Source organism: Sturnus vulgaris, chromosome 6 (assembly GCF_052056855.1).
Source record: "Sturnus vulgaris isolate bStuVul1 chromosome 6, bStuVul1.hap1, whole genome shotgun sequence".
NCBI lineage: Eukaryota > Metazoa > Chordata > Aves > Passeriformes > Sturnidae > Sturnus > Sturnus vulgaris.
The window spans coordinates 45,787,505-45,804,772 of record NC_142248.1 but is presented as its reverse complement, the minus strand read 5'-3'; the positions used below and the strand labels follow the sequence as shown (position 1 = coordinate 45,804,772).

General features: G+C 44.1%; 1 protein-coding gene across 3 annotated transcripts in view; it reads right to left on the bottom strand.

Moving 5' to 3' along the window:
• Positions 1-2,578: 2,578 nt before the first annotated feature.
• Positions 2,579-17,268, bottom strand: part of DDHD1 (DDHD domain containing 1) — a 62,613-nt gene continuing 47,923 nt past the window's right edge. For 2 of the 3 annotated variants that reach the window (XM_088166411.1, XM_088166412.1), the window contains 6 exons: positions 15,139-15,401; positions 13,677-13,752; positions 9,766-9,915; positions 8,026-8,278; positions 5,913-6,092; positions 2,579-3,677 (listed from right to left, as the gene is read on the bottom strand). In XM_088166411.1, the coding sequence (XP_088022537.1) occupies positions 3,496-3,677; positions 5,913-6,092; positions 8,026-8,278; positions 9,766-9,915; positions 13,677-13,752; positions 15,139-15,401 (1,104 nt within the window). In that variant the 3' untranslated portion in view covers positions 2,579-3,495. The remainder of the gene's footprint in view (positions 3,678-5,912; positions 6,093-8,025; positions 8,279-9,765; positions 9,916-13,676; positions 13,753-15,138; positions 15,402-17,268) is intronic. The other variant, XM_088166413.1, reaches the window with a different exon arrangement.

Genomic DNA, 17,268 nt, shown 5'->3' with positions numbered 1-17,268 from the left:
CTGTACAGGTCAATCACCTGCAGTCCAAATTCAGCAGAAAAAAAGATGTGTGGAAGCAGAAATCTCATCTCCAAGCTAGTAACAGGAAAAAAAGGGAAGAAGGAAATCCAAATAAACTCGCCTGGCAGAGGGCACACAAATATACTTTTAACTAACTCAGTGCAAACAGTTGACACAGTGATTCATGAACTCAGCTTGAAAAAAAAAATCAATTCCAGCGATTCAGGTACAGCAGAGTCAGCTCAAGAGCCAAGCACGTGGGAAAGGAGCACCAGGACTGCAGGAAACCAGGAAAAACAGGTGGAAGCCAGGCAAAATATAAGTATGGGAATGTGAAATATGTTTTAGCTGAGCCTGATAATACTAATTAGGAAAGGAGATAAAATAATTGCAGTTGGCCAGCCAGACTGTCCATGGTGAAATAAAGCAAAGGGTGTCTGACTCCAGAAACTCTGGCACTGAAGCAGGGAGGGAGTGAATGCAAATGGAGAGGAAGCTGCAGCAGAACCAGGACAGAATAATTAGGAGCAAAGGGACAGAATTAAGAAAAATAATGAAATTCATGCTCATTATCTGCAGAAATGACCTTGCAGCAAAACCATTGTAAGCAACGGAGTTGGACAAAGACCTCAAGGTCAAGTTTGGAAAACAGGTCGGTATCAGGCAGGAGAGTGACAGCAGTGAGGAACATTCCTCTTATCTTGGTTTCTCAAGAAAAACCACCACTCAACACAGCTTGGAAAGCTCAACATCGCCCTTGCAGAAGAAAACAAGGCAGTAACTGGAAGGCAGAACATTCCAGCTCCATATTATGGCCCAGAGCATCTGAACCAGAAAGTTTGAAGCAGCAGACGTGACCTCACTTGAATTCTGTGCTGCACCACACAAACAGGAACGGGGCAACCCTTCCACCACCTTCAACATCTGCTTTGCAAAGAGGATTTCACCTCTGCAGCACGATGAGGGGCATTTTTTGAGGATTAAAAAAGATGAAAGGCTGTTTAACATCACTGCATGCAATTTAGAATAAATCTCCATTGATTCTTTCAAGGTGTGTTTTATATTTGGAATTCAGCTTGGGAGATTAGTAGGTGGTCCAGGGAGTTGTTAATTAGGACAGAATCACAAATAAACACACCCAATTAACTCAGGAAAAACACAAAGGCATGATCAGGTGTTGGTTCTCATTATCCCTTCTCCCCCCAGCAATATGATTTACTCCTCAGCTCTGCCTTCTCCCTGATTTTCCAAGGGGCACGGACCTAAAAGTCGGATCTCCTCCCTTATATGGAGAGCAGTCAGCAAGTACCAGCATGTTCTGAGGCCAGGGGAACAGCTATTCCATAAATCTGAAACATGTCCTGGACAACAGCAGGGTTTCCACAGGCCACAAGAATTGCAGGAATTAACCCCTTTTGTTTACAGCCCTTAGAAAAGGATGCAGTGGTGGAAAGGGAGAAGGCAGCAGCCCCACAACCCAGCTCAAAGCCCTGAAACACCAACCAGGCACATTTGGAAACCCTTTGCACGCTCTAAATATAAAAGGAGATTCTCCTTTTTGTGTTTGTCCTCATTAGGAGGAGCTGATTAAACAACTTATCTGGAGAGCCCAGTGCTGTAAACACGAGGCCGTTGGCTGGAGCAGAGGTTTCCTCCTCCCAGGGGATTATTCTCCTTTCCTGGGATTGCTCATCCACCAGGGTGAACAGCTCAGGCAGGATTGCTCCAATTCTCTGAGGCCAGATAGGATTTTTCAGGGATCCACAGCAAAGCAAGGTCCTTTCCACCACGTGAATGTTGGGTTTTGCTTCACTGCAGTGCTGTTGGTGTCGTTTTCCCTTCCCATTCCCCTCCACTCCTCCCTTTCTTTCTCTTTTGTTTTTCCCCCTTCAGAATTATACCTAAATCCCTAAATCCAGCAGAGAATCCTAACTCCTAATTCTCTCATGGAAGGAGCAGCCCAAATAAATATAATTTGGGAGAAGAGCCACCCTCTCCTCCCAGACAGGGAACTCTGGGGTTTCCACAGCTCCAGCCACTGCTCTGGGCAGATGTTGCCACATCTGTGCACACTAAAAACACAATTCACCAACACCACAGCCTGAGTTTTTTTTGCTATTTTAACTGAAATTTAGGCTCTGCAGCTCCTACATGTGCCATCCAGATCACAAATACCTCAGGCAGAGGCAGCTCTGAGGGCAAATATCCAACACTTCTGCTCCAGAGCCTTGCACGTGGCTCTGAAATCTCAGCAATGACCCTCTGGTGTTTTATTTGGAGATTATTCCCTTTCATCCCAAAACTTCCCTCTTGACTTCTGAATTAGTTTCAGATACAAACCTCATCTAAATGTTGGTATTCTCAGGCCTCACCAAGTTTATTTTATGGTGCTGTCTCTCCCCTTGCACATAAATATACACATCCATACGTTTTTATACAAACACACACATGTATGGATTTAATTCTGGTAAACAAAGGACAGCTGGATCCTCTGCAAACCAATCTGAAGTGCCTGAGAAACACTTGGAACCTGAAAAAGCAAAGGCACTTACCTCTGAGAAGAACGTGACTGATGTCATTTGTGTGAAACCACAAATATTTATTTTTAATGAAAAAATACTTAAAGTGTGCCACAGTGTCCATATATTCATTTGAATAGTAGTACAAAGATATGTATTTCTGAGAAAAAGTCTTAACACTGTAGAAAATAAATGTGGTTCTTAAATTATGTCAAAAGAAACCAGTAAAAAAGTAATGTTTTTTACACTGGAATAAAATGAAACGATTAGAGAGAATAATAAATTATAATTACAGTATTTCAAATATTTGCCTCATGCTTTTTTTTTTTCCTTTTTTTTTTTTTTTTTTTTCTCTTCAGCATTAGTTTCTAAATGTGTCACGTAGGATAGGCCCTCAGAAGCCAGCAGTCAGGATGGACTTCCAATGTTGGGATAATTGGATGTGGAGCTGAATAAAAGTCCTGGAAAAATGACACCACTGCTTGTTATTCACAGGGTACATAAAACATCAGCACATGGCAGGTTTAGGTTTGTACTGAACATGTATTTTTTTTTTTTTTTTTGTTAATGGAAATCAAATTTGGTTTGTTGTTGTTTTTTGTTTTTTTTTTAATCCACTAATTTTTTTTTTTTAATAGTTTAATGAACTAAACAGCAATTATGGTCATTAACAAGGATGTCACCCAAGCACAACTGCCCACGGGATGCTACAATGCTGTCTTGGCTCTTTGTACAGTCCACGTTGACAGGAATTTGGAATCCTTTCAGGTCTAATTCAGCACTGCAAAACGTTGAAAACTATAAAGTGCTTTGAAATACAAATAACCTCTTCTCTTCAGAAATAGAGAAAACCCCCCCCCCAAACATGCACTTAAACCTGAAACCTCCATGCCACAGGTCCTGCAGCTCTGCAGTCAAACATCCACTTTGTGCCATTGGTTTTGAAAGTTTCCTCTCCTGTCCCCCAGCCAAAAATTCACATCGTGTCTAAATTGGATTTGTCAGTCTCTTCTTGGTCTTGTTTGTACATGAAGGTGAGGAGGAAAAGGGCAATATCCAGGGATGACCAGTAAGCAGTGTGGGATGTGACTGCAGACCAGTATCTGCTCTCCACCAGACCTTCCCTGAGCTCAAAGTCGATCCTGTGCTCCAGTTCCACTGGAAAATCAACAAGGAAAGGAACAAGAAAAGGAACAAGAGGGGTGTTAGAGCTGCAAAAACACCCCAGAGCTTCGGGTTCTGATTCTGTCATACAAACAAAGCACAAAATCCCTCTGTGCTTACATTTCACAGGGCACTCAACTACACCAAGATTTAATAATATAGAAATACATTTTAATGCACCTCGTGCATTTGGCACAAACCTAAGAGTGGTGCTGAGCTCAGTTAAAAAAAAAAAAAAAAAGCAAAAGAAAGGAAACTAAACTTGCTCTTAGAGGTCTTTTCCAACCTGAATGATTCTGTGATTCTCAGCTTGAGAAAAGACAGATTTTTTTTTTTCAAGCAGCTGTTTTCCTTATTGTAACTCTATAAATATATTTATTTATACTTGTTATGATAACTACAGAGAAATATCCAGCAAATGCTGAGGCCCTACGAGGAAGCTTTCTGAAATAAATGCATTTCTTGCATTTTTATTGTCTATGCAAGGAGACAACACCCAACACTACGAGCCCTTCCTGCAAAGCTGTCCCTCCACAGCTCTGCCCTTTCAATATCCTGATTATTCCAAGTATATTTCAGCAGTTACCCTTTTATTTCAATGGCTGCTTTGATTAATGCCACATCCAAAGCAATTACCACTGCATTTTAACTGGGCCAATGTTAACCTATTGCTGAGGCACTTCAGCGGTCAGAAAATCTCCACGAGGAGCAATAAAATAAAAAGGACAAAAAAAAAAACAAAAAAACCAACCCTAAAAGCCTGCTGAGCTACAAAAACCAAACCCCCTAGACTGAGTCAAAAATGCAGCCATTTATCAAAGGCAGTTTGGAGGAATTTTAATTCTTGGCACAGAAAGGAGGAGCAGAGAGAGGGAGCATCGCACAGCTCTCCCTGCTTCCCCGGGAGCACTGCCCCACTCTGCAGCAAGCACAGGCAGCCAGGAACCTTGGAACACCAGCAGACAAGCAGAATCATTTCCAAGAAGGAGAGTTTATCCAAAAAAAAAAAAAAAAAAAAAAAAAAAAAAAACCAAAAAACGCAGTGGCTGTGCAGGAAGGCCACTCGGAGAGGCCGTTACGGGAGCTTGGGCAGGAGCCAAAGCCCAGCTCAGCCCAGTGTGAGCACAGCCTTTGGTGGGGATTGCATCATTCAGCTCCCAGCCCCGCTGGCCTCTGCTCCACCTTCTCCTTCCATGGAGCAGGGATGGTTTTGCAGCACGGGGAGATGTGGGATCCATGCAGGAAACCCTCAGGGTGCCAACTCCCCCCCTGACAGGACCCCCTTGGCAGCTGTGTGATGTTCCCTGTCCTGCTTCTCTACTTCCCTCACGTCTGACCCAAAGTTTCCTGCCCTCAAACACTGACTCAGACAGGTTTATCTGTTGCAATTAGTATGGACAGACAGCAATCCATCATGTGAATGCTGTCACAGGACGCTTGTGACTCCTTCGATTGCAAAAAAAAAACCAAAAAAAACCCAAAAACCCTGTGTCCTGCAGCAGTGCCAAGGGGCACAGCTGAGAAATAAATCCAAGGATGAATTTCCTGACAGGAAGTACCTATGCTTTTCAAAAAAACCCAGCTGCTAAAATTGCACTTTCTGTTTCTGAGCAGTTCAGATCAGGACAAGGGCAGCTTCTGTTTCCAGTCATACATGTCCTAAAATCCAGAGTCCAACAGAATGGGAAATGTATGGGGAACTGGGAGTTTAGGTGGAAAAAAGGGTTTAAACTGTCAGAGGACAGGGATGGATGGGATATTGGGAAGAAATTCCTGGCTTTGAGGGTGGGGAGGGACTGGGATTGAATTCCCAGAGATGCTGTGGCTGCCCCTGGATCCCTGGAAGTGTCCAAGGCCAGGCTGGACATTGGGGCTTGGAGCAGCCTGGGACAGTGGAAGGTGTCCCTGCCCATGGCAGGGGGTGGGATGGGATGGGATGGGCTTTAAGGTCCCTTCCAATCCAACCCAGGAACAGATTCACAGAATCCCAGAATGGTTTGGGTTGGAAGGGACATTTAAAATCATCTCATTCCACCCCTGCCACGGCCAGGGACACCTTCCATTACCCCAGAGGTTGCTCCAAGCCCTGTCCAAGCTGGCTTTGATATCCAACATTTATTACTTTATGGCAAACCCACAAGAGCAAATCCTTTAGTGTGCAGTGATGGCATTTCCAGCTCCCCATCCCACTCTTGTTTCCCTGGACCTAACAGGGTGGGCATCACTCACCTGTGGGTTCAAGGAATCCCGAGCTGCTGTGTGGCAAAGGTGGGGTCCCGACAGTGGTGGCTTTCTTCTCATCCCCCTCAGGTCCATCTTTTCCTGCCTCCATGGTCTGGGGGGTGGCACTGGACCGGCCAAACCTGGAGAAGAGCATCCCACCGAGGCCCTTCCCAATGCTTGCAGCTCCTGCAGCCAGCACAGAGGGGGAAAAAAACCAGCCCAGGATGCATCAATCCAACTGCAAATTAAAGTCACTGCAAATTAAAGTCACTGCAAATTAAAGTCACTGCAGCACCCATTAATTAGAGCTGAGGGATGGGAAACACTCCTGGTGCTTTCCAGGGGTGGGAACATCTGACTGGACTGGGCTCTGTTTATCCCCAAACTCATCTCATGTACAAAAGCTGGAATTTGGAAGCTGTAGTTAGGGGGCAAAAAAACCCCAAAAAACCTATGAAATCCATCTGCAGAGAGAAATCTGGTGCTTTGAAGGATATGTTGTGATTCCTCTTTCATAAATTCTAAACCAAAAATGCTTTCTAACCATGTCGGTGCCTTCTGCATTTAAAAATCCCAGTATCACATTTAAGACATTTCACTTATTAAGGGTTCAGTGCCCTAACAGACCTTTAAAAATGTTACATCATCCTTTAAAAGGATTATTTTGGTGGTTTAGGAAGAGGAATATAAAAGTTAAGAGTAGTTTTGTCATGTTTTATCCCGACTCTGCTGCCACCTCATGGACGAGATATTAAAGTTACTATAGAAACCCCCCAAAAAAGCCACTCTACTCTGAAAAATTTCTACTTGAGGAAAAACTGCTTTTATATTCTTATTTGATTAGGAAGACTCCTGGCACTAGGTTTCTCCCCAAATCCCACACAGAGAGCTAAAGAAAAGCCTTGAGTCAACAAAAACTGCAAGTGCATGATCAAGTATAAGCTCCAGTGAAGGGAACTTAAGCTCACTTAAACCAGGGCTTATTTTGACTCAGAAAGCCAGAAAAGAAGAGACTTTCTATTAAACCAGCCTGAATTTCCTATTGTAGAATTATGAGTTAAAGGTAACTGTAATGGGTTATATGGTGTGATTTTTCTGCTATTTGCCAATAACAGAAAATGCAATCAGAACACAAGCTTTAATTTAATTTTTTTTTTCCACGAAGCAGAGTGGAAACTGTTAAATCACTGGGATGTTACTTCAATAAGGCAGACAAAAATAAGGCAGCAATTGCATGAACTACATCATCTCCCCCAAGCTTTGACTCCAATGCACATAAACTGGGTTTTATTTCAAAGTAAATGTCAGCTGGGATTAAACCAAGCCAGACACCTACAGAACTCACTGAAACCACCCTCTGCCAGGGAGGATTTTGGGGGGTGGATCCAGAGGTCACTTCCAACCTCAGCAATTCTCTGATTCTGTGCAAGGGACAGGAATCCTGGAATGGTTTGGGTTGGAAGGGATCTTAAAGCTCATCCAGTTTCAATTCCCTGCCATGGACAGGGACACCTTCCACTATCCCAGATTGTTCCAAGCTCTGTCCAACCTGGCTTTGGGCATTTCCAGGGATCCAGGGGCAGCCACAGCTTCTCTGAAAATCCTCAGGGCCCCCCACCCTCACAGGGAAGAATTCCTTCCCACTATCTCTGCCCTCTGGCAGTGGAAGCCATTCCCTGTGTCCTGTCCCTCCATCCCTTGTCCCCAGTCCCTCTCCAGCTCTCCTGGAGCCCCTTTAGGCTCTGCAAGGGGCTCTGAGCTCTCCCTGGATCCTTCTCCTCTCCAGGTGAACATTCCCAGCTCTCCCAGCCTGGCTCCAGAGCTGAGTTTCCTTAGGGCTGTGCCCCAACCCCAAGGAGCAGTGAAGCTCCCCAGGGATCTCCCAACCCAGCCTGGGGACAGAGGGGACATTTCCCAGGATGCTGAATATCCCATCCCCATCCCAGGGACATCTCCCAGGATGCTGGATCTGCCATCCCCATCTCAGGGACATTTCCCAGCATGCTGGATGTGCCATTCCCAGCCCAGGGACATTTGCAAGGATTCTGGATGTGCCATCCCCACCCCAGGGACATCTCCCAGGATTCTGGATGTGCCATCCCCACCCCAGAGCCCTTACCCAGGATGCTGGCTTTGCCAATGTTGGTGATGGACTCCCCATAGTGGCGCCTGAGCAGCACAGGGGACGTGGTGGGGCTGGGCGCTGCCGAGGCGCTCTCGGGCTCGGGGGCTGAGGTAGATTCTTTGCTGGGGTTCAGGAAATTTGGCTTCATGTGCTCGTAGGGGAGGGGGTTGGCTGTGTTGTACCAGTGGATCTGCACAGGTGAGATGTTGCTGTAGTGTTTCAGGATTAAGGGTTCTAATCTGTAAGCCTGCAAGGGGAATTTGGAGTGAAGATCAATCCTGGGATAATAAAAAAAGAAATCACTTTCCCTTCCCATCCACAGCTCTCTCCAAACTCAAATCCAGAATATTTATCCTAAGCAAAGCCTAGAAGGTGACACAGTGGTGGTGTTATGGTCTGATTCACTTTTAGTGAATAAATAAATATTCATTTTTAGTGAATAAATTTCACTTTTAGTTTTGCAGATTTATCATCTCACAGTTCCTTGTGAGCTCACTTTTGCACATCTCTGCAACACCTGGATTACAACACTTGTACTACACATTGTTACCAACACACAGATGGTTTTACTTAGAGAACAAACTTCATGTAAAGTTAAGCTGATCCCAACACAATAAAGAGGAATTGGCTTTGTAAACATTTTGTTTGATGGCTCTTTGTTGATCCCTGTGCAAATCATGAGTTGTGTTTATTTTAAAAATATTTTCCTCTTGATTATTTATTTCTCTTTGTCCACTTAGATGTAGAAAAGCATCCTGCACTTCTTTATTTTAGAACTAAGTGAAATTACTATTGGCAGAGTGGAACCAATTGTCCCTGATAATCCAGGAAAATTCTGCAGTAGCTGGAGCTGAACATGACCACGTGTGTTGGTTGTGCATTGAAGGGAGGGCAGGGTCTTATTCTAAATTTATTATTTTCTTTGTGTTGTTAATAAAGCTTTTCTTTACACCCTTTTAAATTTTAAGCCTATCTTACTTTTACTCCTATTTCTACCTCACAATAATAAATAAATAAATATATTAAAATTAGCAAACCTAAACTATAACATTTATTAGTACATTAACCAAAACCCCAAACTAATCCAAGACACCATGTTTGGATTGAAGTCTGAATATACTTAAATTCAGCTACTTTAAATAGGAAAGCATCCCCAAATTGCTGTTGTACATGAAATTCCAAATCAAATTTGCATCAGAGAAGTTACCAAGGGGATGCAGACCAAAGGTTCAGTATTGATTTGGTAAAAGCCAACATTGGCTGCTGTGGAATAAGGAAAAGGCAAAGCTACACCAATAATCCTCTCCCAAATCAACAAACCTTTGGGATCCTTTGGGAAAAAAATCCCAGTCTTTGCTTTTCTAGATTATCTTGTAAACTGCTTGTGAAGCCTTTTTTAACATCTTTGGACAGATGATGTTTTAACGGAAGTTAAACACAAAATCCTTGTCTGAACAAGGAATATTTATTTAGAAAAAAAAAATCAGAACAACCCCAAATCTTATGCTTCTTACTATGAAAAGAGAAGCAAAATACACGTTATTTACAGCAATTATTTGTAGGAAATGCAATCCTACACTTCCAAACCCCAAGCCATTGTATAACAACCATTAACAAATAATCCCCTGATGGAACACCCCGCTGTTGACTCACACACTTTAAAGATCCCACACTATCCCAGAGCTTTAAAAACCAGGCAAAGTGAAAGCTTTGAGGCTGCAATTGAAGACTCACCACTGGATCTGTAGGGTGGAAGATGTTTAATAACCTGTTACAAATGGTTCTGGGCAGGATGTGGTCCTGGCTGCCACTGGTGCCAGGACGGATCCCACGCAGGGCCAGGAACACTGCCAGGGGGGATCCCATACAGAAGAAATTCTCAACCTGGGGGAGAGATTTCATCCATGTTAAAAGAGGATGGAAATGATGTTTCCTAACGCTGCTGGATTTGGTTTCTCTCTCCACCTGATTTTAAGAGGGGGGACTCGAAGTCTTGGTGGGTCCAAACAGGGAAGGACACCATGACATCAATAAATGAGGGTTAAACGGCCTTTGGCTGCATGTCGGGGTGCTAAAACCAAAAAATCAAGCTGGATATTTGAAAATCTGGAATATTTGAGGTCCACCAGTGCTGGAAAGGATGGAGCAAGAAGACTTTGGGAGACACTAAAGAAATGAGTCTGATTTCTCCTGGAGCTTCCCAAACCTGCCAGACCTCCTCATTCTTATCCTGACAAGTTGTCCATGATTTTCTTGCTGGTGCTAAGTGACCAGAATGGTGCTTGTCCTCAGTGCCACATGTCCCAGGAGCAGGCACAGCCCTCTGAGACACTCTGATGTCACCCAGAGCTGCTGTGACCTCGCTCTCAAGTCCTGCCTCCAACTCCAACTAAGTCAATCTGAGCTGCCACATCTGAGAAATCACTGAACCTGCATTTTGGGGTCTTTACAACCAATCCAAGGTCAGGATTCAACACTGACCCCCCCCCACCAGCAACCCTCAGACATCACCTGCTAAAACCATCAAATGGAAAACTTGCTGAAAAAGGTATTTCCCTAAGTCAAAATCACCTTTCAACCTTTATTTTCTTACTTGGAAAATTAATTTGACCATTTTCTAATGCTCAGCCAGCAAGAGAAGTTGCTGAATTCTTGCTAAATGCATGTGGAGGATCCTTGGAATGCCACGTGCCTTCCCTGTATGTCAGCACATGGAATGAGGAATAATGGCTCTTTTCATCTCTTGGATTCCAGTGCTGCACAAAAAACATTCCTCCTCCTCCTCCTCCTCTGTGTTGGCACTGGTGTCACATCCCTTCCTTCCAAAAGAAATCCCAGTTCAATGGGAAAATAAAAAAAACCCTCGACTTTGAGCATGGTTATTCCATGTCACATGCAGCCCAGCACTGCTGTGTCATTAAAATTGTCACTTGGTGCAAAGCTCCTTTCCTTTCTTCAGCACCAGAAGATTTTACACAGATCTCGTGTTTTGGCAGCTTGGACAAAAAGCATTTTCATCTTCAAACACAACAGAAAGAGACATTCCCAGTAAACCCCTTTAAATGGAATAAGTAACCCCTAACCCTGTCCAGCTGATAATTCCCTGTCAAGCAGTTGAAAGGCACAATTCTGTTTTTTTCTTCTGCTTTAGGGAGGAATCAGACAGTGCCTGCCAGCTTGTCCTTAGCACAGGACACTCCAAAGGGACTGGGAAAAACCTCAAAAGGTAACTGGTTTCAGTGGTTATATGGTGTGTGGCTTTTGTCCCACTGTTGTCCCATCATTTCTATGGATAAAGTGCTGGAGTCCCCAGCCCTGTAGGGATTTAATGTGGATGTGGCACCTGGGGACGTGGTTCAGTGGTGGACAGGTCTTTTCCAACCTTAATTCTGCAATTTTAAACCCCAAATCCTTTAATTAGACTGTCGGTGCTGTTGCAAGGTGGCTGAAAATCAGGCTGCTGTATTATAAAACCTACTGGGAATAGAAGATCAAAATCTTTCCAGCAAATATTTATAAATTTCGATGTTTTTCCTGAAATCAGGAGTGGGGCATTTTCCTGTAAATGTTCAACAACACAGGAGACATGTTTACAAAATGACCTTTGAGAGCAGCACTCCTCTCCTGCTTATGATTCATAAACACAAGACTTGATGAATTTATTTGTATTTTAAGCAGAAGCTGAGCCAAGTAGTCATCCATTCAACTTAGCAATGCAGTATTTTCATAATTAAGAAAAAAAAAGAAAAAAAGCTGAATGAGTCAACAGAAGTGAGGCAGCAGAGCCCTTCTGTGCTGGGCACAAAGGAATGTCAGGTAGAGGCTGGAATTTCCTCCAGAAGAATTTCTTGGCTCAGTGAGAGGGGAGAAGAACCCTGAAGTTTTTTGGGCCAGGACATTGCAAGGCCAGATTTAAATGGGATTTCCATGTCAATCCTAAGGAGCATCCTGCTCTCCTCTTCCCATGACTGAAAATCACCCTGCAATAAAAAAATTTCCTATTTTCACACACCACAGGCATGAAGGGGTTGGTGTCACACCATTCTCCATGTTCCCTTATTCTTCAGCCCCTCATCCTTTAACTCCAACTCCTCTTCCAAGGCTGGTGGGGAGAGGGCTGTGATTCTAAATCTTAAATTTACAATGAGGTGTTGGCTCTGCTCCCCACAGCTCCTGGTGGTCTAGCAGGTAATAATTCCGTTATTCCATCTGAGGAGAAGCAGAAGAAAAGAGACAAAGATCCCTCCCCACTCAAGCTCCCACTCTGATGGCTTGTCCAATATTTTATTAGAGCACAACACACCCCACATCTTCATGTTTTGTGGGGTTTTTCCTCCCATGGAGTCAATAATTTCATTTTCTGTAATATTAAGCACGAACCAAGCAAGCTGCTCTATTTCTTCTTGCATTTGTCTTGCCCAAAGAAACAAAACATTTCCCTGTCAGTAAGGGATGAACTGAAGTGGAAATGTCACCTGAAGATTACACATCTATCTCATCTATTTAGGTAGATAAAGTTTATCTACCTAAGTCTTTATCTAAAGTTTCTTTCCACTTTTCTCCTCTCCATCTAAAAAGCAATTGTCCAAAAACCCTTCAGCTCAAACTGAGTGAAGAATAATCTTTCCCAGAGCTGGGGGAGCACCAGCCTGACTGCAGCTTCCTCGATGGCAGAGATAATAGCCTGACACATGCTTTCCAACAGTGATGAAAAGGAGAAGGCTGTGACAACTTGAATTATGGCTGGTTTCCTCTTTTTTTATGGCTTAACATTGACCTTGGCTTCCAGGAGCCCTTCTGAACTCATAAGGAAAGAAAAATGGCAAGTTAAGAAACAATAATCCATTTTATTCTCATCTATCATGTCACATTTTTATGGTTTAATACTTTAGGATGGAGTTGAGCAATTAGAAAGTGTTGCACATCCCACCCAGGAGCTGGAAAATGCCTTTGCCCAAAGATAAGGAATTCCAGCAATTTGCACAGCTGATTAGCAAGCAATCTGCTTCAGGAGACTGGAAGTGTGCTAGCTGTCAGAGCAGAATAATTTGGAAGGAAAATCCACTCCTGGAGGAAATTCAATCAGATTTGCTCAGAGATGTGACATGCTAAAAGGAGTCCCCAAGGAAGATGGATTATTCAATGGAGTAGAAGTGAAAACTGTTTAAAGTATGTGATTGATGTAATCTGCCAAATGGTTTTTACCTTCCCACAGAATTGTGTGTGTGTGCAATGTAACAACTAGGTTTATGTATTAAATAGATTTACAATCTATATATTTACATATATGTTTACACATAATTTCATATAAACACATGTAACAGAATCCCAGAATGGTTTGGGTTGGAAGGGACCTTAAAGCTCAGCTCATTCCAACCCCCTGCCATGGGCAGGGACACCTTCCACTAGACCAGGCTGCTCAAAATTTATTACAAATACAGAACTGCAATAAATAACAATAATCTATGAATGAAACAACATTTTTACATATAGGTACACAAGCTTCACCCAACATCCAAATTATTCTGCCAAAATCATGTCTAGGGACATGGGAAAAAAATAAAAGTAAGCAGAATGACTCACACTGCAGGTGTATTTTTACAGCAAGCAGAAGAATTCAGTAGAAACCTCTTAAACATACATACCTTAAATTTTAAGACAGGTGGTTTTGATATGGTGGATGCCTTTAACTCATGTAACCTCTCTTCTATCTCTCTCAACCTAGAAAATAGAGATCTTTCTGAGATCCAATAAAAAATGCAGCTTTAACCTCTCTGATCCAAACAGGCATTCCTGTGGGGGTCCAACAGTTTTGTCTGCTGGGAAGAGAGAGTGATGGTGTCAGTATTTCCTGCAACTCATCAAGAGCCAATGTCTGTCAAATCCTGTTTCTCTGGCCACAGAAGGGATCAATCAAGACATGACAATTCCCCTGTTCAGCACCCCAAGCATCTGCCCACTCTCCTTCCTCAGGAGCAGCTGACTCACCTCCCGTTTCCTTGGTGATTTTGCAGCCAAATTCACCTGCTTTATTTTGTTTTAAACCCCCCCCCCCCCCCCAAAAAAAAACCCCAACAAAGCCACAGGAAATGGTCTGGGCACTATGGAGCTCTGCATGGAGGTGGAATTTCTGAAGGTGGTGTCCCACCCTTTCAACTACCATGGAAAAAAGGTTTTTCACCTGCTTTTCTCCTTGGCCTGAATTAAAAAAAACAGCTACAACACAAAGCACACGTATGGATGGGTAAAGCTGTTCCCAGTCCCAGTAAATTCCAGAGGTTACAGGATGTCAGGAGTCCATTTTCCATCATTTCACACTGAATTGCTCACAGAAGGGAGAGCCCCTCTTTCTGTGCAGAAGTGCCAGTGTCAAATGATTGAAATGATACTTGGGATTTCTGTGGAAGCACTTCAGAGGATGCCTAAGGAGCTGGAGCACGGGTGAGAAAATGGCCATTTCTCCCTGATTATATGTTTGTGACATGCCTGAAGGGTCATCTTATCACTGCAACACTTCATCAGGTTTCTAAACTTCCCTTTTCTCAGAAATCCTGTGCTCAGTCCAGCCCTGCAGCTGACACAGACGTCCTGCACCCATCCCTAGTGAGACACACCCTGATTGCCACCCCAGCAGGGCTGCTGCTATATTCATGCTTCCCAATTCACCAATACTCACATTGGTTTCAGGAAGGAACCAAAAACTCGTGATTCATCATTTGTCATGTCTCACTCGAGTGACTGGAGTTGCTAATTTTAGATTCTCTAATGGGTGTCTCATAGCACCACAACATCCCCAACCCTGGAAGTGTCCAAGGCCAGGTTGGATGTGACTTGGCAGCAAGCTGGGATAGTGGAAAGGTCTCTGCCCATGGCAGGGGGTCGGAACTGGATGATCCTGAAGATCCCTTCCAACCCAAACCATTCCATGGGTCTGTGTGGACTCGGAGCTCCCTGTGCCCACCCAGTGCTGCGTTCAGCATTTACCACCAGCCCCAGCAGAAGGACAGCAGCCAGCAGAGCTACGAGCCCTGCCGGGTTCTGGGGACACCCCGAGGGTGCTGGCAGGGCCGTGGTGATCTGCTGTGGCCCCCGGCAGGGGGGCATTACCGTTGTTTGGTGATGTAGAGCTCCTCCAGCAAACGCCGCTCCTCGTAGCTCATCCAGCTCTCCTCCAGCTCCTCCTCCTCCTTCTGCAGCAGCTGCTCGTAGAGCCTGACTGGATTCCAGCCTGTCATGATGTCGTAGGTGATGACACAGCCCAGGGAGTGGGACACGATGGACACCTTCCCTCCCTTCTCCTCAAACTCGGGGTTCCGGGAGCAGAAGAGCGAGTAGAGCCTGTTCAGCTCCTGCTGCAGCCCCTTCACCAGCTGAGAGGGAGAGCACAGGGTTCAGGATCAACGTCTTGCTGCTCCAGCTGATGTTCAGGAATGTCCCCACCCCACCCTGACCCATTCCTGTTAAACCAGGCTGGGAAGGTGAGCTCAATCCCACAGCCAGCAGCACCAGCCTGGCTGCTGGTCACTGACTCCAGAAATTCATCCCTCCCCTCCAGAGCCACCACACAGGACACGGGGTGACCCTCAAACAGCTGCAGTGCACAGCCCAAGGCCCCAAATTGAAATAAACACCTCAATAAATGGCAGCGGGGCTTGAAGGACTGAGCAGCACCCTGTGAGGTGAGCAACACCTGGTTTTCACAACAGTGACTGCTGGCATTTATTTCCCTTCTTGCTGGATTCTCTCCCATTTTCTGCAGCACTGCACTGAGCACTCCTCTTGTATCAAGAGGTTCAGCTCCTTTTTGAATTGAAGGAGGATGGAAGGAGCCACACATGACCTGGAATCAACTCCCACCTCTGCCATAACCTCGGCATCAGCCTCCCAACAGCTCACAGCCCTTCCCCTTTGTCACTGACAGCAACAGGGGACTGGGAAGAGAGAAATCCCCTAAAAGGGATGTGCTCAGACACTGCAGTGACAGCCTGGAGGGGTTCTGGGAAAATATCCTCAAATTGCTTTTGGGGCTCAGTAAAACAGGCTTGAACTCATCAGTTTTCATCCTCCTCCTCCTCCTCACTGCCTGGCTGAAAGGAGAGGCAGATTCCTGCCCTCCCTCCCTCCCTTCCTTCACCTGCTGGAAATGATTCCCAAGGGATCAGAGTGAAATGATGCTGCTAAAAAATCAAAAGCCTCATGTCAGGTAAGAGGATGATACAGGAAGAAAAAAGGTAAAAAACAGAGCCAGAATGTGAACATTTGATATAAACAATGCTTAAAAAAACCTAGTTTTTGGTTAGAGGTTTCCAGGAGGGATTTCTGGGGAAAAGCAGGAGTGCAACCTGGTTCTGAAAAATCACAAACAAATCCTACAGTACTACAGCAATAAATAAATAAATGTTGGTCCTGTGTTCATGGAGTCTCTGAGAAGCTTATCTCCTCCAAACCCTACAGTGTAGGGTAAAAAGGTACAGCTTCCCAGGAAGTATTTTAGAGAGAAATACTAGAAACCATGAGATTTGGGAACTGGCCAATGCAAAAAAACAAAAACAAAAACAAAAACAAAAACAAAAACAAAAAAACCCACAAAAAACCCCAAACCAAAATAAAACAATTAAAAACACAAACAAAAAAAACAGACAAAAAAAACCCCAAAACCAGACAAACAAACAAAAAAAAAACCCCCAAAAAACCCAAATAAAAAAACAAACCAAGCCAGCTTTGCCTGTGAATGCCAGCATGGAAACTGAGCAATGCTTCCAGGCTGTGGCAGGGAGGAGGACAAACAAGACAGTGCAAATCATTCCCTCGTTAGCAACGGGAAATTAAAGCCATGGAACATATAATTTCAACATGATTTTTCAAGAGCCTGAGTCATTACTGAATATAAATATGAATGGCAGCACAAGTGCCAGTGTTTGATACACATTTTAGTGAGTGAGAATCCACACAACAAACCCTCTGCCTGCAGCACTGTGAAATGATTAACAGAGCCCTGCAGCAGCCTGGAGAAAAGAGTATCAGAATATCCATTTTCAAGTATTTTTCAAGTATTTTTTGACTGTGATGCTGCCTCTTCTTCCATTTGGGTTTACACAGACTGTGGGCACAAATTTTCACATCTCAACAGAGGTTCCAGCAAGAGCTGGAGCTGAAAATATCAATCAGGATGAGCTGTGGCTGGCTGGTGTTTTCTCCATTTAAAAAGGTTTTGATTAAAACTCAGAACAACGTAGC